The sequence below is a fragment of the Diceros bicornis genome, chromosome 8 (genome assembly GCF_020826845.1).
Source record: "Diceros bicornis minor isolate mBicDic1 chromosome 8, mDicBic1.mat.cur, whole genome shotgun sequence".
NCBI classification, from domain to species: Eukaryota; Metazoa; Chordata; class Mammalia; order Perissodactyla; family Rhinocerotidae; genus Diceros; species Diceros bicornis.
In genome coordinates, this window is record NC_080747.1 from 67,566,468 (window position 1) to 67,592,944 (window position 26,477).

General features: G+C 37.6%; 1 protein-coding gene across 2 annotated transcripts; it reads left to right on the forward strand.

The window, feature by feature from the left end:
- Positions 1 to 65: 65 nt before the first annotated feature.
- On the forward strand, positions 66 to 26,477 carry THAP9 (THAP domain containing 9). Of its 2 annotated transcripts, none has more exons than XM_058547386.1 (5): positions 66 to 199; positions 4,618 to 4,813; positions 6,240 to 6,543; positions 7,584 to 7,734; positions 22,664 to 26,187. In XM_058547386.1, the coding sequence occupies exons 1-5, from the start codon at positions 120 to 122 to the stop codon at positions 24,639 to 24,641; spliced, it is 2,709 nt and encodes a 902-aa protein (XP_058403369.1). In that variant the 5' UTR covers positions 66 to 119; the 3' UTR covers positions 24,642 to 26,187. The 2 variants fall into 2 exon arrangements, with proteins under 2 accessions (XP_058403369.1, XP_058403370.1); XM_058547387.1 differs by lacking the exon at positions 66 to 199 and adding an exon at positions 789 to 2,905 and having other exon boundaries at positions 22,664 to 26,477.

Here is a 26,477-nt window from a genome sequence, read left to right on the forward strand (position 1 = left end):
AGAGCCCGCCTTTCCCGACAAATAAAGGTCGCAGTCGACGAGTCAACGGGCGGAGCTAAATTTATCGTGATTCATGCTGTCGCGGGGACGCCGAAAGTGGAGCCCCCCTTAGCAAGAAGATGACCCGAAGTTGCTCGGCAGTTGGCTGCAGCACCCGGGACACCGTGCTGAGCCGGGAGCGCGGCCTCTCCTTCCACCAGTGCGTGAGAGCAGCCTCCAAGCTCTGAGAGCAGCCTCCAAGCTCTCTTAACTCCCAGCACCGCCAGGCGGGCAGTAGGCCAGTGTGGGGCGGGGCCGGGCAGTGCGTCGCGCCGTCGGCGTGACGTGGCGTGACGTGCGTATTGTGGGGCGGGGGAAGGGACCGGGGAAGTTGGAGGCTCAAGGCTCTTCATGTGTTTGGCGCTCAGTGTCTACGTCCGAATTGCTGGTTCTTTCTCATTGCCTACCGCTTGCGTAGTGGCTTTTAGCGAGTTACTCGGAAGGAGTCCTGCTTCCTTTCGGCCTTTTTATTTTTTAACGAGAGGAGACGGAAAGGGAGAGCAGTTCGGGAGAGCTGTGGAAGTCGTGCACTTCCATCAGTGTGTGGCTTGCTCGTGAGCATGGGTACAGATCAGTTTTCACCAGTACTGCCTGTCATTGCAAGTTGTTCAGTTAGCCGAGCTCTGCAAGGCCGGTCCGATCTGGCTGGATCTCGTCATGGCAAGGAAGTTTCATTTGGCTCAAGAGGGGGGCAGATTTTCAAACCAATCTAGTTTGAACCCACATCTATAATCTAGACTGGTATGTAGGTCTTTCAAATCAATGTGCAAGGCACAGTGGGAAGTAGAAAAGTGGGTAAGACAGATCCTTATAGACTAAAAGAAATGTATGTCAGAAAGAGGTAGCCTATTAAGGTAATGTGAGATACCGAGTTAAACCATTGACAAAGCAGTTCTATGAGAAGATCAAAAAGAGCTTTATGGGACAGGTGGTATTTGAGTTGGACCTTGAATCTTACCTAGATCGCGGAGTAGGGGTGGGATGAGGATAGCACTTAAATAGGAATAGCCTGGAAACAGGTAAAGGGATGGAAAGTGCAGGTATAATATGGAGGAGTGGAAAAAGTAGCTTGGAGACAAATTATTTTAAAAAAAAAAAGGTTAAGGAGTTTCAACTATGTATGGTAGGCCTTTTGTAGTCATTGTTTTGTTTTTTAAGTAAGGCTGGTTCCTCCACCTAAGTTGTTATAATTGTATCCTTTCCTTCTCCTCTGGAATTTTTTTGATCAATTAGTTCCTGTTCTCTTTTTATTTTAAATTGCTGTCTCTACTAATTACTTGCCTAAAGTCAGTGGGTATGCTCACATTACTTCCAGTTTTAAACACAGACACACAAACTCTTGAGCCTCTCTGCACGTCGACACTGCTGTACCACTCTCCTTCCCTCTATAACCAGGCTCTTCAAACCAGGACCATACACCTACTTCCCTAAGACCCCATTGACTTGTCAACCTACTGTAGCCAGATACCTGTCACCACTGCTCAAAAAAACAGCACTGACAAAGGGTCACCAGTAATCTTGCGAAGTGAGCACTTCTAAGTCCTTCTCTTGACCTCTTTTTAACTTTAAATCATATTAACTACTCCTTGAAACTCTCACCTCCCTTGGCTTTATGGACACACTCTCCCTCTAGTTCTCTTCCTTTTCTCTAATTTTCTTCCTCAGTTTTTTGCTGCCCTGCTTTTCCTGTGTCTTCTTCATAGGTTCTTTTAATAGGGAAGAACTTACGTATTGCTTTTATTTGTTTTATATATTGAAAGCCAAAGTAAGACCTGCTTAATTAAAAAAAACAAAGTGATGCAATTCTTACAGTAGACTCCTATGAGTCTTCCAGCCTGATTTCTTACTCATTCATTCCATTTTTCAGATTCCTGGAAATTATTTTTCTAAAAATATTAATGTTATCATGCTGGTTCCCTAAAGGGAGGATTTTAATCCCCTGGGCTCTTCAATGCCTAAAAGACAGAGTCCAAGCTCCTCTGTGAAGCCTTTCCTCATACACCTCTCTTCCAGCCTGAATATCATGCCCTCTCTATTTCTGTTGTGCATGTGCACTGAATGAAACAAACACATGTTTATGTATGAATGGGAAGGAATCATCTTTGTCTTCCTGACACCTAGGAAGTTATAAGAAGGGCAGGAGAGAATAGAGACAGGAAAAGGAGTTAGAATACTATGGTGTTAGTCCTAGCAACAAGATAGTGTCAATCTGAAATAAGGGCTCAGCAAAAAGGTAATATGGGAAGGAGAGAATTAGTCAACTTGCAATTGCCTAAAGCTGCTGTCTTCAAACTTTTTGATCATTGAACTCTCTCTATAAAAATAATTTGAGTATACACCCCTGAAATATGCATAATGACTTATAGATTACATATGTGAAGTGATGTACTAATATAGATTATGAAATATAAAAAAGGATGGGGCAAAAAATTGAATAAATTCTAATATTTTCTTCAAATCTCAATAGATGAGTACAGACTCCTGTGGTAGCCACTAAACTGAAAGATGGATCCAGAACTTAACTAGCATGCAAGACCCTTTGTGATCTGGCCTCTAGCTACCTCTCCAGCCCATCTGTAACCACTCCACTCTCCTTTCAACCCTCTCAAGCCTTGAAATTAATTTATTTTTCAATGCTTTATCAGCCAGTAAGATCCTAGTAGTTAGCTCTGTGTTTTTGCATCTGTTTGGAGTGGCCACTATCTGCATGGCGAACTCCTGTTGACTCTTCAGCTCGGGCTCTGATACTATCTCCTCTGAAGCCTTCCCCAGCATCCCCCAGCACCACCACCAGAGTTGTGAAAGAAGTTGCAAGGACATAGGCAAGGGGCTGTAGATGAAAAGCACGAATCAAAATGACTCAAAGGTGTGGAAACTGTTTATTACGAGAATATCGGTGCACTGTCAAATGCATAAATGGCTAAATTCGAAATGGGACTGGCAAGTTAAAAATTAAAGTGACCTTTGATTCATTCTCTTTTTGTTGGTGTAAGGGGATTAAGAAACTTAATTTATTTCATAGCCAAAGAAATATGTGTGTGATAATTTGGAAGTTTTTGCCTGAATTGTAATGATTTCTATTTTTAAACTTTTAATTATGAAACATTTCAAATACACTAGCAGGCAAAAAATTATATATATAACAAACATCTATTACCTATCACTAGGATTAAGCAGATGTTAACATTCTGCCTTGTTTCAGATTTTTGTTTTCTTTAGAAGACAATTAAGTTATAGGTATAGTTAAAGCCTTACCCTTCAATCCTTTTGTCCCTCCCCAGAAGTAACCATTGAAGAAGGGGTTTTGTTAGCTAATTCTCTAGAAAATATTTTATATGCAGGGAGTCAAAGGTAAATTCTGCTGGTAATATAAAAAAGGTATAGTCAGGAAGAGTAAGAAAATGGATTCCATATTACAGTATAAACCAATTCATTATTGTGTACAGTTGTGCGCCACACAACGTTTCAGTCAATGACAGACCACATATATGACATGTATTCAAGGCTAGGAAAAAGTGATGCCTTCCAAACAAAATAGGAAAATGGAGTATAGGAAATGTACTTGTTTTCTGCTGCTGAGTAACAAATTTCCTCAAAATTCAGTGACAATATTTATTATCTCACATAATTTCTAAGGGTCAGGAATTTAGGAGTGGATTAGCTTGGTGTTATAGGATGTTTCATAAGATTGCAGTCAAATGTTAGTCAAGACTGCAGTCTGAAAGCTTGACTGAGGCTAGAGGATCTACTTTCAAAAAGGCTCACTCACATGGCCTTTGGCTGGAGACCTGAGTTTCTTGCCAAGTTGACCTCTCCATTGGGCTGCTTATGACGAGATGGATAACTTCCCCCAGAGAAAACCATTCAATAGAGAGAGCAAGGAGGAAACCTCAGTACCTGTTATGATCTAGTCTCATTGCCCACTGTCACTTCTGCTTTTTTAATATTCCTCAGAGGCAAATAACTAACTCCAGCCCACAGTCAAGGAGAGGGGAATTAGGTTCCACCCCTTGAAAGGAGGAGTTCCAAAGAATTTGTGGACATAGTTTAAAATCATCACAGGAAAGGAAAAGACACACGTATTAAATTTGAGCAGATTCTGTTAAGTGTAGGCAGTGAAGACAAAATGTAGGATATTTAATGTGAGAATTGTCACCATACAAATTGAAACAGACAAGATCACTTAGATATTGAACTTTTGGATTCAAAAAATCAAAGAACTTTGGGGCTGGCCCGGTGGTATAGTGGTTAAGTTTGCGTGCTCCACTTCGGCAGCCGGGTTCGCAGGTTTGGATCCCAGGCGCGGACCAATGCACCGCTTGTCTAGCCATGCTGTGGCGGCGTCCCATATAAAGTAGAAGAAGATGGGCACGGATGTTAGCTCAGGGCTAATCTTCCTCACCAAAAAAAAAAATCAAGGAACTTTGAGAAATAAAATCACATTAAGTGAATTAAACTTTAACTGGACTTAATGTTTATATAAAACAGTTAAATAATAAATGGATTTATATAATAAATACTACTGTAGTATTATGATAATATTTTCATGTTAATGGAACTTTAATATGATTGCTGTAGATTTCCAACTGATACCATACAGCGCTCAAAATGGATCAGGGCTGTTAATCGTGTGGACCCCAGAAGCAAAAAGATTTGGATCCCAGGACCAGGTGCTATACTATGTTCCAAACATTTTCAAGAAAGTGACTTTGAGTCATATGGCATAAGAAGAAAGCTGAAAAAAGGAGCTGTGCCTTCTGTTTCTCTATACAAGGTACTTAAATCTAGGTGTAAATGAAACTAAATTTTACAGAGCCTTTAACAATCAAGATAGCTCACATTATAGCTAGAAATTACAGAGATTTAAAAAAAAAGCAAACCCTAGGTCTAAAATAAATCCAATAATAGATTTTAAATGCTTAGATAGTTAGCTTTTGGTTTTTTTAAAGTCTATATGCAATATTAGTAATTCTGCTTTGAAGTTCTTTTAAAAAATAAGGTGTATAAATGCAAATCATGTCTAGACATACATAAAGGTTACTAAACTGATCACAAAAATTAACTAGTGGGTATAAACAGTCTTAGAATTCAGGTTTTTGTTTAAGTATGAGACAGTTTTCATAATATGTCATTAGAAATTATCTACCCCTTTTTGGCTTTTACCAATAATGTTATTGATCATGACCAAAAATGTACCTAATTATTAGCATTGATATAGAAAGAGGTATATACAGAAAATAGAAGACATTCTGTGAGCCAGTCACCAGTATTGGTGTTACATTCTTGTGTTTCTTTGGATTGTTTTTCTTTTCTCCTTTCACCACTTAGCCCCACTCTTGTCCATGGTGAGTCACTGTCTGCACAGCCTGCAACAGTCGTCTAACTGTTCTATCCTGACACTACCCTTCCTCATTCATTGGAGTCTCCCTCTTTTGGTATTGTTTTATCTCCTTCCGTTATTTAGAAGAATATAGTTAGTGTCAAATCCAAACTCATGAATTCTGAGAGCTTCCTATTAATTGATTTGTGCATTTCTAACTGCTCTGAAATCTCTTTTCAAACCACATACACTTACCCACATGTGATAAATTGACTTGCTCTCATGCTTTTGTGTAAAATCAATAATAGTTACTATTTATTGAGACCTACAGTGGTCCAGGCGTTATAGTAGGAGATTTACGTAAATTATTATATCCTCAAAACAACTCTGTATTATCATCTACATTTTACAGATGAGGAGATGAGGGATTGTAGAGGTTAACTGACAGCTAACAAGTGAGGGAGTGGGATTTGAACCCAGGTCAGTCTTAATTCCAAAGCCCATGCTGTGTCCACTATGCCTGCCTTTTTGCACAAATAACTTCCCTGTCCCCTCCATTAAACCATGTTACTGCTCCTTCAAAGAACTACTCAAAACTCACTTCATGAAGCCTTCCCAAATTACCACCTTTCTCTAGGTTAGTTTAATCATTTCAGAAACTTTCAACATCATGTTACAATTTCTGTATAGATGCAAAAACAATCCTGTTTGTATTGTCCTATGGACTATACATTTGAAAAAGTCAGAGATTGTGACCTTTTCTTTTATAACTTACTCTCCACAGCAACCAGGTGAGTGCTTTGCATTCAGTGGTATTTTTATAGATAAGCTTCTGTGTGATAATTTCTAAAATAATCCTAATATTATATTTCTGTCATAGGTTCTTCAAGGTGTACACCTTAAAGGTAAAGCAAGACAGAAAATCCTAAAACAGCCACTTCCTGATAGTTCTCAAGAGGTTGCTACTGAGGACCACAATTACAGTTTAAAGAGACCTTTGACAGTAGGTGCAGACAAACTGGCCGAGGTGCAGCAGATGCTACAAGTGTCCAAAAAAAGACTTGGTTCTGTAAAAAACTACAGGATGATCAAGAAGAGAAAGGGCTTACGGTTAATTGATGCACTTGTAGAAGAAAAACTACTTTCTGAAGAAACAGAGTGTCTGCTACGAGCACAGTTTTCAGGTATGTTCCCCAATGACCTGTAATATTCACAAAATAGCTCTTAATTTTTCTGAAATACCACTAAATATTTACTTTGCTATTGCTTATGAAAATATGCTTTCGGCTGAGAAGTGAAAAGTCTCAGCGTCAGCAAGAAGAATGAAAAGTAAGTGCAAAAATCCTTTTATGATTTTACAATTTAGAAAGTAATATGTTCATTATAGAAAAAGCAAAGAAATATATAAATGATGAAAATAACACATAATCCTACTACCCAGAGATAAGATCACATGATTTATACAGTATACTATATCTTTCTCTAAAATATTCTATATTCTATAGACTATTTATTATAGTCCAATGAAAGAATACTTAGTCTTCTTTGTGAACCAGGATATTTGAAGAGGGGCAAAATAAGAATTGTCAACTTACTCTTTGATGAAAGCAGTGGAAATTTTGGATTTACATTCTGGTAAAAAAGAAGCATGTCCTGTTTCTAGAAAAGAGTAGGTATCTCCAAAGAAGGAGAATATTTTTCCAAGAGAGGAATAGAGGTAATAAATAGGAGTCGTCACCAGGAACAGAGGATTTTTTTTTCTCTCAGTGATAGGTAGTGTGTTCAATCTGAGTAACACCGTATCCCCAGAAATGTTTCTTCTGTCTAATTGTCACCCTCAGATAAATGGTAACCAGGGAACAAAATAAAACAAATGAATGTCCTCATATTCCAGAGACTTAATTTTATCCAATTATTTCATTTTTTTTCCTATTCCTCTAAAAATCTCCACGCAGGCTACCAGTAAATACTAAACCATAGTGATTCAAGTAGAAACTTTTTTCTTCCCTCTTTCTAGTGAAATGAGTCCAGATGAACAGGATAAATTGATCAAGAGGCCCTAAGACTGGATATTGACCTCTGAACAACCTCAGTTAAAATGTGATTATATTTTTACTTGAATTTTGATGCCCAGTGCATTTTATATCCAAATGCTATAATCTATACCGGAAATGTTGCTGTACACATTCTTCATCACAAAGAATAAATAAATTTCTTTTCACAGATTTTAAGTGGGAGTTGTATAACTGGAGAGAAACAGCTGAGTACTCCACAGAAATGAAGCAATTTGCATGTACACTCTACTTGTGCAGTAGCAAAGTCTATGATTATGTAAGAAAGATTCTTAAGCTGCCTCATTCTTCCATCCTCAGAACGTAAGTGAATTACTTTTTATATGTTAAATAAAACAAACATTTTGTTCTTTTATTGCATTTTATACATTAAGGCTATTAGTATTCATACTCTCATTGAATTGTCCATTTTCTCTTTTTAAAAACTTCTAGGTGGTATTTGCATATTATTACAATGGTGATATTTTCACTAACAAATGAAGACATATAGTCTGACAAATTTTTTTCATGTTCCATGTGGTAGAGACACTCTGGGTAATAAAATTCAAATCTTGAAATATTGGAATTTCTAATACCCTTCAGTAGTTTTAATATCTGTCTATCCTAGAAAATGTAGAAGAGTTCTGGATTGATACCACTGGCTTGAGGCAAAGCACAAACATCTGCATTTTCCATAAGCGCTGTAGTTGATGCCAATGCAGATTGTTCAGAGACCATATTTTGATAAATAATTTTGTAGGATTTATGGTCAAATACATAGATATATTTATAATTCCCTTAGCATGAAGCAAATAACACAGTGACTTTATAGTAATGTCTTAGAAATTTAATACTCAATTTTACTGTTTTGTGGGGTTTTTTCCCAATTATTTTATTGAGGTCATAATGGTTTATAACATTATGAAATTTCAAGTGTACATTATTATTTATCAGTTTCTGTATAGACTGCATTGTGCTCTCCACCAAAAGTCTAATTTTTATCCGTCACCATATATATGTGCCCCTTTACCCCTTTTGCCCACTCCCAACCCCCTTCCCCTCTGGTAACCACTAATCTGTTCTCCTTGTCTATGTGTTTGTTTATATTCCACATATGAGTGAAATCATATGGTGTTTGTCTTTCTCTGTCTGGCTTATTTCACTTAACATCACACCCTCAAGGCCCATCCATGTTGTGGCAAATGGGATGATTTTCTCTTTTTTATGGCTGAGTAGTATTCCGTTGTGTATATATACCACATCTCCTTTATCCATTCATCAGTCAGTGGGCACTTGGGTTGCTTCCATGTCTTGGCTATTGTGAATAATGCTGCAGTGAACATAGGGGTGCATAGGTCTCTTTGAATTGTTTATTTCAAGTTCTTTGGATTAATAACAGTAGTGGGATAGCTGGGTCATATGGTATTTCTATTTTTAATTTTTTGAGAAATCTCCATACTGTTTTCCACAGTGGCTATACCAGTTTGCATTCCCACCAGCAGTGTATGAGGATCCCCTTTTCTCCACATCCTCTCCAACATTTGTTGTTTTTTGTGTTGGTAATTATAGCCATTCTAACAGGTATAAGGTGATATCTCATTGTAGTTTTGATTTGCATTTCCCTAATAATTAGTGATGTTGAACATCTTTTCATGTGCCTGTTGGCCATCTGTATATCTTCTTTGGAAAAATGTCTGTTCAGATCCTCTGCCCATTTTTCGATTGGGTTCTTTGTTTTTTTGTTATTGAGTTGTGTGAGTTCTTTATACATTTTGGAAATTAACTCCTTGTCGGATATATGATTTGCAAATATTGTCTCCCAGTTGGTGAGTTGTCTTTTCGTTTTGTTCATGGTTTCCTTTGCCTTGCAGAAGCTTGTTAACTCTCATGTAGTCCCATTTGTTTATTTTTTCTTTTGTTTCTAATGCCTGAGTTGACATGGTATTTGAAGAGATGCTGCTAAGACTGATGTCAAAGAGTATACTGCCTATATTTTCTTCTAGGAGTTTTATGGTTTCAGGTATTACATTCAAGTCTTTAATCCATTTTGAGTTAATTTTTGTGCATGGTGTAAGATAATGGTCTACTTTCATTCTTTTGCACGTGGCTGACCATTTTACCCAACACCATTTATTGAAGAGACTTTCCTTTCTCCATTGTATATTCTCGGCTCTTTGGTCGAAGATTAGCTGTCCATAGATGTGTGTGGTTTTATTTCTGGGCTTTCAATTCTGTTCCATTGATCCATGTGTCTGCTTTTGTGCCAGTACCATGCTGTTTTGATTACTATAGCTTTGTAGTATATTTTGAAGTCAGGGATTGTGACGCCTCCAGCTTTGTTCTTTTTTCTCAGGATTGCTTTAGCTATTTCGGGTCTTTTCTTGTTCCATTATAAATTTTAGTATTCTTTGTTCTATTTCCATGAAGAATGTCACTGGGATTCTGATTGAGATTGCATTGAATCTGTAGATTTGTTTAGGTAATATGAATATTTTAACTATGTCTATTCTTCCAATCCATGAGCATGGAATATCTCTGCATTTCTTTGTCATCTTCGATTTCTTTCAATAATGTCTTATAGTTTTCAGTGTATAGGTCTTTCACTTCCTTGGTTAAATTTATTCCTAGATATTTTATTCTTTTTGTTGCAATTGTAAATGGGTTTGTATTCTTGAATTCTCTTTTTGCTAGTTCATCATTAGTGTATAGAAATGCAACTGATTTTTGTAAATTGATTTTGTACCCTGCAACTTTGCTATAGTTGTTGATTATTTCTAATAGTTTTCTGGTGGATTCTTCAGGATTTTCTTTATATAGGATCATGTCCGTCTGCAAACAGTGAGGGTTTCACTTCTTCCTTTCCAATCTGGATACCTTTTATTTCTTTTTTACTTGCCTAATTGCTCTGGCCAAAACCTCCAGTACTTTGTTGAATAGGAGTGGCAACAGTGGGCACCTTTGTCTTGTTCCTGTTCTCAGAGGGATGGCTTTCAGTTTTTCACCATTGAATATAATGTTGGCTGTGGGTTTGTCATATATAGTCTTTATTCTGTGAAGGTACTTTCCTTCTATACCCATTCTATTGAGAGTTTTTATCATAAATGGATGTCAGATGTTGTCATATGTTTTGTCTGCATCTATTAAGATGATCATATGATTCTTATTCCTCATTTTGTTAATGTAGTGTATCACATTGATTGATTTGTGGATGTTGAACCATCCCTGCGTCTCTGATAAATCCAACTTGGTCATGGTATGTGACCCTTTTAACCTGTTGCTGTGTTCAGTTTGCCAACATTTTGTTGAGGATTTTTGCATCTGTGTTCATCAGTGATATTGGCCTGTAATTTTCCTTCTTTGTGTTGTCCTTGTCTGGTTTTGGTATCAGGGTGATGTTGGCCTAATAGAATTAGTTAGAAAGAGTTCCATCATTTTCCATTTTTTGGAGTTTGAGAAAGATAGGTATTAAATCTTTGAATGTTTAGTAGAATTCTCCAGAGAAACCATCTGGTCCTGGACTTTTGTATTTTGGAAGGTTTTTCATTACTGTTTCAGTCTCTTTACTTCTGATTGGTCTATTCAAATTCTCTATTTCTTCTTGATTCAGTTTTGGGAGGTTGTATGAGTCTAAGAATTTATCCATTTCTTCTAGGTTATCCAGTTTGTTGGCACTGAGTTTTTCATAGTGTTCTCTTATAATCCTTTGTATCTCTGTGGTATCTGTTGCAATTCCTCCTCTTTCATTTCTAATTTTATTTATTTGAGCCTTCTCTCTTTTTTTGCTTTGTGAGCCTAGCTAAGGGTTCGTCAATTTTGTTTATCTTCTCAAAGACCCAGCTCTTAGTTTCACTGATCCTTTCTACTCTTTTTTTAGTCTCTATATCATTTATTTCTGCTCTAATTTTTATTGTTTCCCTACTTCTGCTGACTTTGGGCTTTGTTCTTTTTCTAGTTCTGTTAGGTGTAGTTTAAGATTACTTATTTGAGGTTTTCCTTGTTTGTTGAGGTGGGCCTGTGTCACTATGAATTTCCCTCTTAGAACTGCTTTTGCTGCATCTGATAAGAGTTAGTATGATGTATTTTCATTTGTCTCCAGGTATTTTTTTTTTTTTTATAATTTTATTTTTTCCCCCAAAGCCCCAGTAGATAGCTGCATGTCATAGCTGCACATCCTTCTAGTTGCTGTATGTGGGACGTGGCCTCAGCATGGCTGGAGAAGCGGTGCGTCGGTGCGCACCCGGGATCTGAACCCGGGCCACCAGCAGCAGAGCACGCGCACTCAACCGCTAAGCCACGGGGCCGGCCCCTCCAGGTATTTTTTGATTCCTACTTTGATTTCTTCAGTGATCCAGTGGTTGTTCAGTAGCATGTTATTTAGTCTCCACATATTTCTGACTTTCCCAGCTTTTTTCTTGTAGTTGATTTCTAGTTTCATAGCTTTGTGTTTGGAAAAGATGCTCAATATGATTTCAGTCTTCTTAAATTTATTGAGGCTTGCCTTGTTTCCAGCATGTGGTCTATCTTTGAGAATGTTTCATGTGCACTTGAGAAGAATGTGTCTTCTGCTGTTTTGGGATGGAATGTTGTGTATATATCTATTAAGTCTGTCTGGTCTAGTTTTTCATTTAAGTCCACTATTTCCTTGTTGACTTTCTGTCTGGATGATCTATGCATTGATGTAAGTGGGGTGTTGAGGTCCTCTACTATTATTGTGTTGCTGTTAATTTCTTCCTTTAGGTCTGTTAATTGTTGCTTTATATACTTTGGTGCTCCTGCTTTAGGTGCATATATATTCATAAGTGTTATGTCTTCTTGGTGGAATGTCCCTTTTATCATTATATACTGCCCCTCATTGTCTCTCATTGCCTTTTTTATCCTGAAGTCTGCTTTGTCTGATATAAGTATGGCAACACCTGCCTTCTTTTGCTTGCCATTTGCTTGGAGTATCGTCTTCCATCCCTTCACTCTGAGCCTCTGTCTGTCTTTAAAGCTGAGATGTGTTTCCTGGAGGGAGAATATTGTTGGGTCTTGTTTTTTAATCCATCCAGACACTCAGTATCTTTTGATTGGAGAATTCAATCCATTTACATTTAGAGTGATTACTGATATATGAGGGCTTAATACTGCCATTTTATCTCTTATTTTCCAGCTGTTCTATATTTCCATTGTTTCTCTTCCCTTGTATTTCTTACTGCCATTTCAGTTTGGTAGTTTTCTATAATGGTTTTCTCCGTTTTCTCTTTATTTATGATTTGTGTCTCTGCTGTGATTTTTTGTTTAGTGGTTACCATGAGGTTTGTATAAAAGATCTTGTAGACGAGATAGTCCATTTTCTGATAACCCTTTATCTCCATTAGCCTAAGCAGGTTCTGTCCCTTTTCTCTTCCTGTTCTAAGTTATTGTTGTCACAAATTATTCTGTTTTGTGTTGTGAGCTTGTGACTAAATTAAAATGTTTATAGTTATTTTTGATGCTTTCCTTCCCTTTATCTTTTATGTTATAATTAAGTGTTTGCTAACCTGTTCTGGTAGAGAGCTACAATTTTCTGATTTTGTCTGTCTATTTATCTCCTTGCTCAAGGCTTTGTAAACATTTGCCTTTTTGTTTCATGTTTGAGGAAATCCTTGATCATTTTTTATAAGGGAGGTCTAGTGGCAATGAACTCCCTCAGCTTTTGTTTATTTGGGAAAGCTTTTATTTCTCGATCATATCTGAGGGATAATTTTGCTGGATAGAGTATTCTTGGCTGAAAGTTTTTGTCTTTCAGTATTTTGAATATATCATTCCAATCTCTCCTAGGCTGTAATGTTTCTGCTGAGAAACCTGCCAAAAGCCTGATACGTGTTCCTTTGTAGATAATCCCCTTCTGCCTTGCTGCCCTTAATATTTTTTCTTTGTCATTGACTTTTGCCAGTTTTACTATCATCTGCCTTGGAGAAGGTCTTTTTGCATTGATGTAATTAGGAGTTCTATTGGCTTCATGTACTTGTAAGTCCAGTTCCTTTCCCAGGTTTGGGAAGTTCTCAGCTATTATTTCTTTGAACAAGCTCTCTGCTCCTTTCTCCTTCTCTTCTCCCTCTGGAATACCTATAATCCTTATGTTGCATTTACTAGTTGAGTCAAATGTTTCTCAAAGAATTTCTTCATTTTTTAAAGTCTTAGTTCTCTCTTTTCATCCACCTGAAGTATTTCTATATTTCTGTCCTCTGAATCACTAATTCTGTCCTCTATAATGTCATCTCTATTTTTTAAGGTTTCTAGATTGTTTTTTATCTCCTTCATTATGTTCTTCATCTCCAGAATTTCTGTTTGTTTTGTTTTTTTTTTTTTTGCTGAGGAATACTTGCCCTCAGCTAACATCCATTGCCAATCCTCCTGTTTTTTTTTTTTTTTTTTTGCCTTTTGCTTGAGGAAGAATAGCCCCAAGCTAACATCTGTGCCAGTCTTCCTTCACTTTGTATGTGAGACACCTCCATGGCATGGCCAATGAGTGGAGTAGGTCCATGCCCAGGATCCAAACCCACCAACCCAGGCTGCCAAAGCGTAGTGTGCGGAACTTCAGCCACTGGGCTGGCCCCTTGTTTGTTTGTTTTTTTTAAGAATTCCAGTCTCTCTGGTGAAGTACTCTTTCTGCTCATTAATTTTATTCCTGAGTTCATTGAACTGAGTTTTCTTGTAACTCGTTGAGTTTCTTTATGACAACTATTTTGAATTCTGTGTCATTTAGATTGTAAATTTCTGTGACTTCAGGATTGGTTTCTGGAGACTTGTCATTTTCCTTCTGCTCTGAAGTGTTACTGTAGTTTTCCATGGTGTTTGATGAACGGATCCTTTGCTGAGGCATTTGTAGTAGTATCAGGTCACAGATTTCACCTGCCACCTCTGGGTGTGTTTTCTGAACCCGTCGAGTCTGCTGGAAGTTGTGCCAGTAGGGCTTGTCTGCGTTTGCCTGCTAGCCAAAGTCACCTGGCAGGTCACGCACGCATGCGCAGGTGCTTGTGCAGAACTGCTGCCTTGGCCGGGGACCATCCAAGCTGTTGCACTAGGCGGGAGGGGAGGGGCACTTTCTTTTGTGCATGCTGGCCTACTCTGTACTCATGAGTGGTTCCCCTGGGCTGTTGTGCTTGGTGGGGATACCCACGTGGTGGCTGAGCTGCACCACTTGGTGTGGAGCATTCCCACAGGCCGGCTGCAACTACAAAAGCAAAAGCGTTCATGCACAGGCCTGCCTGCCCCCACCCCGCCTCCTCTTACAGTAGCGTGCTGCTCCTGTGTGAGCTCCTGCAACCTAGATTACTGCCGCTTGGGAGGTGGAGGGGATCTGCTCACCTCCTTCCACTGCTTCCTGGGGATCTAGTACCCCCACCTTCAGATGTATGGCTGCATGGATCTCTCAGACGTCCTCTTGTGCTGTGTAAGGAACCCTTTATTGGTTAATGAATGCCCATTTGGTTGTAACTTAGTGGGGAGAGACTAAGGGAACAACTCATTCTGCCATGATGCTGGCGTCACATCTCCTTCATTTTACTGTGTTTTTTTGTTTTGTTTTGTTTTTTTGTGAGGAAGATCAGCCCTGAGCTAACATCCATGCCAATCCTCTTTTTGCTGAGGAAGACTGGGCCTGAGCTAACATCCGTGCTGATCTCCCTCCACTTTATGTGGGATGCCGCCACAACATGGCCTGACAAGTGGTACATCAGTGCGCGCCTGGGATCCGAACCCGGGCCGCCAGCAGCGGAGTGCACTCACTTAACAACTACGCCACGTGGCTGGCCCCTCATTTTACTGTTTTTTATCACTGGTTTTACAGACTCTTTTTTATTTATTTATTTATTTTTTTGGCTTAAACAAAAGAAATTTATTGTCTCACAATTGTGGAGGCTGGAAGTCCAAAGTCAAGGTTAGTTCCTTTGAGGGTTCTGAGGGAAGGGTCTGTTCCTTGCCTCTCTCCTTGGCTTATAGATGGTGGTCTTCCTTCCTGTATCGATTTATATCATCTTCCATTATGTGTGTGTGTTTCTGTGTCCAAATTTGCTCTTTTTATGAGGACACCAGTCATGGAGGATTTGGATTCACCCTAATGACCTCATTTTAACTTGCTTACCTCTGTAAAGCCCTATATCCAAGTAAGGTGACATTCTAAGGTATTGGAGATTAGGACTCTAATGTATCTTTTTTGAGGGACACAATTCAACCCATGCCAGTCACTTTCCTGTTGTGTAAGCCTCCTGGTTACCCTCAGACTAAAGGCCAACTCCTTCCTGTGGCTCACTGAGCTTCCTGTGATGTGGCTCCTGCTGGGCTCTGCAGCTCATCTCTTGCCTCCTTCCCTGCCATCTTATATTTCATGCTCCAGTTGTAAGGCATTCCTTGCTTATTCTTGCCTTAGGGACTTCCTATTCCATCTGTCTAAAATGCCCATTCTCTGTCTCTGTCTGTCAGTCCTGGTGATTAGTCCTCACTCTCCAGGCTCAAATTAGATAGCACATCCTTTCAGAAGCCCAGCCTGCTGCTGTTCTACCAATTCTGGATTAGGCACCCCTATGACACACACAATATGGAAATGAATCTTAGTGTACTTAACACTGTCTTCCCCGCTAACCTGTGAGCTGCCCAAGTATGAGGACTGTATCTGCATTCTTTGTTATACCACCCACCCTGGCACAGTGCCTGGAACACAGTGGTCCCTTGATAAATATTTGTGAATGAAAGAATGCTTGAATGGTCATTTAGGATTTTGAACAGATGTAAGGAAGAAATGCAGTGGATCTCAAGTCACTGTAGAAAGAGCAGCACTCCATTTAATTCACTGTGAGTGGGGTAGAGACCAGCCAGGAATAGCAGGAGCCTTCTCTCCTGAAAGGTGCCCCTCAGTTTCTTATTGCTTCAACTTTAAAACAGATTCATAGGGGCTCTGAGCTAGAGAAACTCTTAGACATCATGTAGTCAAACCCCTCATTTAAAGGAGGGGAAATTGAGGCCAGGTGGGAGGAAGGACCTTAATTATCATGACATGGTTTTTTCCAATTTTGGGGGAAACATTTTTTGTTTTTTTCTTTTGTTTTTTGAAGAAGATTGGCCTTGAGCTAACATCTGTTGCCAATCTTCCTTTTTTTAAAAAATTTTTTTATTGATGTCCTAACAGTTTATAAGATTGTGAAACTTTAGTTGTACATTATTCTTTGTGAGTCACTGTATAAATGCGTCCCTTCCCCTCTTATGCCCACCCCCTAACCTCCTTGCCCCTGGTAACCACCAAATAGTTCTCTCTGTCCGTGTGTTAATCTTCCACTTATGAGTGAAATCATGTAGTGAATCTTCCTCTTTTTTTCTTTTTTCTCCCCAAAGCTGCCAGTGTATATTTGGATATCCTAGTTGTAGGTCCTTCTAGTTCTTCTATGTGGGATGGTGCCTCAGCATGGCTTGATGAACAGTGAGTAGGTCCGCCCCCAGGATGCGAACTGGCAAACCCTGGGCTGCTGAAGCAGAATGCGCGAACTTAACCACTGCGCCGGTCCCAAAGCTTTTTTTTTAATTGAGATGTAATTGACATATAACATTATATTAGTTTCAGGTGTACCACATAATTATTTGTTATTTGTATGTATTGCAAAATACATACCACAGTAAATCACCACGATAAATCTAGTTAACATCCATCAGACACACAGTTAAAATTTCTTTTTTCTTGTGATGAGAACTTTTAAGATCTACTCTCTTAGGAACTTTCAAATATGTAAGACAGTATTGTTAAGTACAGTCATCATGCTGCACATTACATCCCCTTTTTAAAAAAATGAGGCTTTTCCTCCACACACACTATTAAAATACTACTACTAATAAAAAATTTAGAAATGAGAGAAAAGGAAGGAAAATTCATTAATCCTTCCTCTACATTATATGTAAACAATTATTATTAACATTTAGGCAATTTTCTTCTAGTCTTTTTTCTGTGCTTAGATTTACTAGTTTTTTACATAGTTATGATCTTTAATAGCTGCATAATATCAGGTAGTCGTACCCTCCGTAACTTGGGCATTCTCCAACTATTGGACATTTATATTGTTTCTATTTTTTAGTCATAATTCCTATTTCATATATTGAGATGAACGTTTGTCTATAGACTTATTCATTCTCTTCCATAATGTGATTTAACTATTTAGACTAGATATTATACTTAGTTATAAATGTCTACTTTCTGCTAATCAAGAGACGTTTTTATAGACACTGTTATTTCCTCCTCCTTTACCTTTTTTTTTTTTTTAAAGCTGGGAAAGAGTCACCCTGCGCTAACATCTGTTGCCAATCTTCTCTTTCGTCTTCTTTCCTCCCCAAAGCCCCAGTACACAGTTATACGTTATAGTTGTAAGTCTTTCTAGTTGTTCTATATGAGCCGCTGCCACAGCATGGCTGCGGACAGACGAGTGGTGAGGCTCAGCACCCGTGAACTGAACCTGGGCTGCCAGAGCAGAGCGCACTGAGCTTGAACCACTAAGCCATCAGGGCTGGCTCCTCCTGTACCTTTTTTAGTTAAGTCTTCTCCTCTGCACTGGTTCTAAAGCATTACTTACTGGTTTTACACTATGGTTTATGTGAGACATTCCATATGACTTCTCATCTTTTTTTTTTTTCATGGCTTTCTTCATTTCCTATAGTTCTGTATCAACTCCTGGATTAGATCTTCTCTGGCAATTCTAACTCACACTGATCTTTTCTCTCTTCATGTCATTTTGCATTTTGTAACCTTTGTTATGACATTATCTATTTAGATATACAATCTTAGTACTCAAAAAGTTGTTTCTTTGGGTACTTTGTCTGAAACTAAGGTACCTGTTTAATGTGATAGTGATACATGGTTGTTATAAAACATTCAAACAATATGTAAGTATATAAATACCAAAAGTGAAAAATATTTATAATACTTCCATTCTCTTAATCTCAGAAAATAACCACTGTTAGCCATTTGATATATGTCCTCCCAGACTTTTTTAAAAAAAATCTATCAAGAAAATTTTGTTTTAATGGCCATCTATTATTCCAATATAGTGTAAGTACCTGGATTTTATCCTAAAAAATCCTAACAGTGAAACATATTTGTATTTGATTACATTTCCATTAGTTTTCCCATTTAAAACTTATATCTATTTTTAACACATCTCTACTTAAGTACTGGATCTCTGCATTATTATATTTAATATTCATTTGTTCAATAAATATTTATTGATCAGCAGCAGCCAGTGAGGCTGGAGGAAAACAAGGGGATTGTGATGTCCTGGAAGCCAAGTGTAGAAAGTATTTCAAGGAGATAGTAGTCCGCTATGTCGAGTGCTCTGGGAAATCAAGTAAGATGAGGACAGAGAATTTACCATTGGATTTTTGCAAGATGGAGGTTCATTGATGACCTTGACAAAAGCAGTTGCAGTGGGGTGGTGAAGGGGTAAGCCTGGCTGAAGTGGGATCAAGAGAGACTGGGAGGCAAAAAAGCAGACACAGTGATTATAGACTCTTTCAAGGAGTTTTGCTATGAAGGGAGCAGAAAAATCAGTCTGAAGGTAGACAGGAGTATAGATGGAGGGGAGGGTGTTTATTGAGATGGCAGATGTTCCAGCATGTTTGCATGCTCATGGGAATGATCTAGGAGAGAGAAGAAAATTGGTGATCCACAAGAGAAAGGATAATTGCAGAAGGATGACATCTAACACCATTGTGGAGAGAGGTCTGGCTTTAATTAGGAGCCGAGACAATTCATTCACTGAAACAGGAAGAAAGGCAGAGATACAGATTCAATAAGTTAACAGATTTGGTGATAGGAAAAGGAGTTTTTATCAGCTTGCTTCTGTTTTCTCAGTGACATAAAGTTAATAGCTGAGAGCTGAGACGCATTAGAAGTTTGGGGAGAAAGGAGAAAATGTCAGTAGTTGTTGTTTTCCCTCCCTGATGATGGAGAAACAATTATATGGTAAACAGACAAAGACGGACCAAGCTAGACTTACATTTTTAAAAACACTTGGTTCAGTTAGAAAAATACCTCACTCGCTAATTTCTAATTGTTGTATCTTTCTCTAATTCTTAGCTACTACCAGTCACCTCTCTGATTTTCCTTGTATTGATGTTGGATCCTTTTTTCAGTTCTCCCTTGAATTCTTTATGTCCAGAACCTTCCCAGAGCTGTGCTTCTTACAATTCCAGTGATTTGGGTCTTTAAGGTAGTTTGTTTTCACAAATCCTTTGAAATGATGTCATAACATCCTCAGCCTTCCTTATTATAATAGTGATACATTTAGTATGATCTTAGTAGATTTTCTAATTTCCTATTTTTGTATTTATTGCAATTTAGTAAATTAGCTCTCTCTGTAAGGTGAGGTGATATGAGAGATTCAAAAGTAAACAAAACAGGCCAGCCCGGTGGCCTAGTGGTTAAGTTTGCGCATTGCGCTTTGGTGGTCCAGAGTTTACCTGTTTGGATCCCAGGCGTGGACCTACTCACCACTCATCAAGCCATGCTGAGGCAGCCTCCCACATGGAGGAACTAGCAGGACCTACAATTAGGATATGCAACTATGTACTGGAGCTTTGGGGAGGAAAAAGAAAAAGAGGAAGGTTGACAACAGATGTTAGCTCAGGGCCAACCTTGCAAAAAAAAAAAGTGAACAAGACAGTAGGAGGAGCTAATATGAGGAGTTAATACTCTTAAAGGAAAACATTCAGCTTAGCATGATGGCTCTTAAGATCTGTAGTCTTCCCAGGTAGTTTCAAGCCACCCAACTGACTCCCTGTAATCATTCCATGACTAAGCTGTTGTTTAATTTAAAATTTCATGTTGATGAGAATGTATATTATATAATTAATTTCTTATGAAAGTTGAGTCCATTTATTCCAATACATGCATAAGTAAATTTACCTCTTCATCCTCCTCCTAGGAATTGCATACATGACATAAAGATGTAGATGCGTATGTGTGCACACAAACCTACCTTGTGGTGCTGTTTATGTTGTCTAAAAACATGGAAACAACCTAAATGTCTTTCAATTCAAATTGGTTAAATTATTTATGGTTTAATGATACTGTGGTATACTGTGTATTTAAAATGTTGTAGGTCAATAGTTAAGGGCATGTAAAAATATGTCTGTAACATTACTATTAAGTAAAAAAACCCAGATTCAGTATAATTTTTAAAAATTATATCTAGGTTTGTATATACAAAGAGATCTGGAAGAATGTCCCTGAAATATTAACAGTGATTTTTACTTTCTTTTTTGCACTTTTCTCTGTTGTTTTGCTTAAAAAATGTCATTTTTTTTTTTTTACAATCAGAAAAATAATTTTTCATTTTGAAGGGGGTAAAAGGCTTAAGACAGAAATCAGTCGCTTCCCTACAGTTCTAACTCACAAACTTGGTTTGAGTATTAAACCCAAATCAGTTATTAAAACTTTAAAAAATAAACCAACAAGTCCACATATCTTTCTGCCTGATGTTCAAGACATCATTCTAGTAGCTGTGGACATTAAGATACCATTTAGATTTCCATTTAAAAATCAAGCTCACCAGAACATAAGCTTTTCTAACCTATTTAAAATAAAACCTTTTACATAGAGGCATTAAGTAGTTTCATTACATGCTTAATGCACATGCAACACAGTTAGCATCTTTGGTGTTCACTTGAGAATCCTAATGCAAAAAAATAAATTTTAAACAATTAACTAAAATGTGGGGACACATTTGCAAAGGGTTTTCAACATACTAGTGGGCTATAGCACCCTGTTGGAGAGCTGCTGTACTGTTTTCTCATTTTCTTACTATTTTGTCCTGTTTTAAAATATAAACAACTGATTAGTACTTTTGTCTCCTAAATAGATTATAAGCTACTTATAGTCAAAGTTTGTCTTTTGCATCCTATGACCACATTTTTCAAACCTATTAATGAATCTTGAAATCAATTTAGTGGGTCATAATTGGGATTAAATTATATACGATAATATGCTGCATAATGACATTTCAGTCAAGGATGGACCACATATATGACAGTGGTGCCATAAAGTTAGTACCATGTAGCACAGGTGTGTAGTAGGCTATACCATCTGGGTTTGTGTAAGTACACTCTGTGATGTTCACACAACGACGAAATCGCCTAATGACACGTTTCTCAGAACGAATCCCTGTATTAAGCAATGCATGACTGTATATACACATATATATGTTATGTGTGTGTGTGGATACATATAAAAGTGCATGGCATGTATTAAGGGCAAATTCTGTTTAGGAAACTTCTTGGTTGCAGCAAAATATTTGGAAAGCCCTGTCCTGAAATACTTAGGGAAGTACATTAAAATCTTAATTAAATAGGTCACCTGTCTAGGAGTGGCATCCTAGAATATAGCCCCCAAATCAGAAATTTAACCCCAAAAAAGTCACTTGAGTTACAAAAGTAAACTTCAGTTAGGATGAACACCTCAGTCTCTACCTCAGAATTCATTTAGTCTTATTTTAGACAGTTATCAAACTTGGCTGTTTCCTTTCCTGATCTACAACAATTAGAGTTAGCACTGAGTGAAGAGACTTCTGAAGACAGACACTGACAGTAATCGGAAAGAATCATCAGCAGTCCGGGAAGGTCAGGGAGACTATAAAAGGACTCCTAAGGTAAGTAGTGTAGGCACTTTATATAGGAGCAAACAGATACAGACACATTAGTTGACCATAAGGGCAGAATTTTGAAGCTGTAAGGAGCAGTGAGAAAAGCTTACCAGGTCAGCAGGGAAGGTGGGTTTCACATTTCTGCGTAACTAGCAGCACAGTAAGGGCCAAGTGATTAACTTCTCCCTCTCTCCCAGTTTCCTAATCTATAAAATGAGGTGGATGTACTAGATGTTCTCAGTTTCCTTCCCCTTCAACAGTTTTCTCATTTCATTGAATTTACAGGTAAGACTGGTTTATGATCTAAATTATAAACACATCAACTAGAACACACTGGGTAACTGATTTGTATACTTTTTTAAGAAGTAAATGAGAAATTAAAAATTATTTTGTGGTATGTTTGCATCTTAACATACTATGTGTTTCTGAGTTTCTCTATTATCTTACTGTTTGATGGTATCTATATAAATATGTGCTTGAAAATGTAGAATTTATCTACTTATATGTGGGCTTTATTTCTGTCGGGATTTGAGGCTACTTTAGTACCATTTAAGGCATTTTCTTTTTTTTTATTTCATCATTTGAGTTTTATATTTTTCATTTTTTATATTTTTTAGATGGTTATCCAAATGCAAACCCAGTCCAGGTTTCAACAGCAACATTTTTTCTTTTCTTCAACGAAGAGTAGAGAATGGAGACCAGCTATATCAGTATTGTTCACTGATAATAAAAGGTATATCTCTCAAGCAACAACTTCAGTGGGACCCCAGCAGTCACCATTTGCAAGGGTTTATGGACTTTGGTCTTGGCAAACTTGATGCTGATGAAACGCCACTTGCCTCAGAAACTATTTTGTTAATGGCAGTGGGTATTTCTGGTCATTGGAGAACACCTCTTGGTTATTTTTTTGTAAACAAGGCATCTGGATATTTGCAGGCTCAGCTGCTTCGTCTGACTATTGGCAAACTGAGTGACATAGGGATCACAGTTCTGGCTGTTACGTCTGATGCTACAGCTCATAGTGTTCAGATGGCAAAAGCGTTGGGGATACTTATTGATGGAGACAACATGAAGTGTACATTTCAGCATCCCTCATCTTCTAGTCAACAGATTGCATACTTCTTTGATTCTTGCCACTTGCTCAGATTGATAAGAAATGCATTTCAGAATTTTCAAAGCATTCAGTTTATTAATGGCACAGCACACTGGCAACACCTTGTGGAGTTAGTAGCACTAGAGGAACAGGAATTATCAAATATGGAAAGAATCCCAAGAAAACTTGCAAATTTGAAAAACCATGTACTGAAAATGAATTCTGCTGCCCAACTCTTCAGTGAGAGTGTGGCCAGTGCGTTAGAATGTTTGCTGTCGTTAGGCCTGCCTCCTTTTCAAAACTGTATTGGTACCATCCATTTTTTACGCTTAATTAACAATCTGTTTGACATTTTTAATAGTAGGAACCGTTATGGAAAGGGACTTAAAGGACCTCTGTTGCCCGAAACTTATAGTAAAATTAATCACGTGTTAATTGAAGCTAAGACTATTTTTGTTACATTATCTGACACTAGCAATAATCAAATAATTAAAGGTAAGCGAAAACTAGGATTCCTGGGATTTTTGCTTAATGCTGAGAGCTTACAGTGGCTCTACCAAAATTATGTTTTCCCAAAGGTCATGCCTTTTCCATATCTTCTAACTTACAAATTCAGTCAAGATCATCTGGAGTTATTTCTAAAGATGCTTAGACAGGTATTAGTAACCAGTTCTAACCCTACCTGCATGGCATTCCAGAAAGCTTACCATAATTTGGAGACCAGATACAGATTACAAGATGAAGTTTTTCTAAGTGAAGTAAGCATCCTTGACATTTCAATTGCTCGAAGGACAGACTTGGCCCTTTGGACAGTTCAGCGTCAGTATGGTGTCAGTGTTATGAAGACTCCTTTTCACAAAGAGGATATTTGCCAAGACTGGTCTAATTGTTCGCTAAGTGAAGCACTGCTAGACCTGTCAGATCACAGGCGAAATCTCACCTGTTGTGCTGGGTATATTGCAAATAAGTTATCAGCTCTTTTAACTTGTGAGGACTGCATCAGTGCACTGTATGCATCAGATCTCAAAGCCTCTAAAGTTGGGTCACTCTTATGTGTTAAAAAGAAGAATGGTTTACATCTCCCTTCAGAAAGTCTATGTCGAGTCATAAATATTTGTGAGCGAGTTGTAAGAACCCATACAAGAATGACAGTTGATGAACTACTTCCTCAACAGAGGGAATTGTATCTTCAACAGAAAATATTATATGAGCTTTCTGGGCATATTTATCTTTTTGTACATTTAGATGAGCATCTCTTTGATGGAGAAGTGTGTGCCATCAATCACTTTGTAAAGTTACTAAAGGATATAATAATCTGTTTCTTAAAGATCAGAGCTAAAGATGTAGCTCAGTACCCTTTAAACCACCATACAGAAAGAACTGAAGTGAAAACTTTGTCAAGGAAACACTGGTCATCTTTACAGGATTACAGAATTTCAAGTTTTGCTAATACCAGTAAATTCAGGCATTTGCTAAGTAACGATGGCTATCCATTCAAATGAGGGACCTAAAATATATTAAAATTTTTATTAAGAATATTTGGTCAACGTTTATTTTAAAGTTCAACTTACCATATTTTATAAATTGACCATTCTGCACAGTGGACAAGTTTGCAGTTCTGACTTATTTAGAATTTCTAATTATAAAATCTGCTCGTTCTTTGGTGTGGCTTGCAGCATTTCAGCTACCCAAAATGTAGAAAGCAGTAAGTCAGTAGGAGCAGACTAGCCAACAGAGGTGCTGTCTTTGAATTTACTACTGTAAGACTGAGTAATGTGCCTGGACATACTTGTACTTCTTCATTCTACTTTAAAAACAAGAGAGAATAATGACAACTAAGAGTCACCAGAACATTGACTCCTTTTATAAAGAGACTACATTCCCTAAAAGAGCTTTGGTTTACAGTTCTTAAGAATGCTGACAGAATACCTAAAAAACCTTGAATATAATTTTTACTTACATAAGAAAATTAAGATGGGTTCGAAAATTAGGCTAAATTAAAATATCAAATACCACAAAAATCTCTCTACCCAGGTACCCTAAAATAGAAATAGTTGTGCTTTATCAGGCAGAAGGTAAACATGTGAGCCAAGATGGCTCCTTGTGCTGCAACCAAGCTGGGGAGTGTAGTCTGGGAAGTACATAGGTGGTATCATTTTCACAATAAATCGTCCCTGGCCTTCAAAATACTACTTTTGAATAATATAATAGAGTGGGTACTTACTTGACTCCTATTGGAAGAACCCAATGCTCATCAGAGAATGAGGAGAAGCCTTTATTTCAACTTCTGCTCCTTCTGAAGTCTACTTGTGTTTGCAGGGAGGCTAAAATAATGAAATATATTTTCATTGTTGAATGAATAATGGATATGAAAAAATTTGTCTTAATTATATAATGAGTTTTTTTTAGAAATTTAGGAGAAGCTTAAATATTCTGAAGATGGAAACATACTTAGGACAATCTTCTCCATTCTTTTTACACCTGGACTTGAAAATAAACAGAAAAACATATATCTACTTTCACAAAAGGGAGTATTTTAACGGATAAAGAAGAAACGGGCATATTATTCACCTGTGTATGTGAAACATCTACTTTTTGTCACTGAGTGAATGTTCCCAAAGTACAGTTAATGTGAAAACTTAAAATTGCAAAAGTTTAATATGAGGTAGAATTTGACTTTTATTAACTGAAATTCCCCTAAATAGTATATTTTGATATATTTCTGTTTGTTCTACCTCAAAGGCTTAAGTTTTGAAATATAACCAGATTTGTACTACATTTTATACAAGAGCTATTGCTGAAAAGTCTAAATATTGTGGGTTTTGTTTTGTTTGCAATAGAATGAGTTTAGATGCACCAAGATAAATCTTATTTACAGGAGGCCTGTTTGTAAATCACCACCTTTAACTTATTGCTTATATAAATCCAAGTTTTGTACCTGATTTTTACCTAAAACTAGGTTCGTATCTGTAGTGTCTTATGCTCTTTACTATTACATTTGACTAATCTACTAATATATTCTGTATTGTAAGAAATGAGTGTTTTGCCTTATTTTTTTTAAGTACTGGATAAATTGGACAAACATTGAAGATAAGAAAATTTCCATGGCTGCCTTTACACAGTTAGTTGCTCTTGCCTTAGTGAAAGGGTTCCAAGTCTGATATCAGATTTACTTGATATGATGTGCTTTACAGTGAAATTTTTTTTAATAATTTTATTTATTTTTTCCCCCAAAGCCCCAGTAGATAGTTGTATGTCATAGCTGCACATCCTTCTAGTTGCTGTACGTGGGACGTGGCCTCAGCATGGCCGGAGAAGCGGTGCATTGGTGCACGCCC

Coding starts and splice junctions, on each gene's coding strand:
- THAP9 (XM_058547386.1), top strand. CDS start 120: ATGACCCGAAGTTGCTCGGCAGTTGGCTGCAGCACCCGGGACACCGTG. Junction 200..4,617: donor CGCGGCCTCTCCTTCCACCA/GTGCGTGAGAGC, acceptor TGATTGCTGTAG/ATTTCCAACTGATACCATAC. Junction 7,735..22,663: donor CATTCTTCCATCCTCAGAAC/GTAAGTGAATTA, acceptor TATATTTTTTAG/ATGGTTATCCAAATGCAAAC.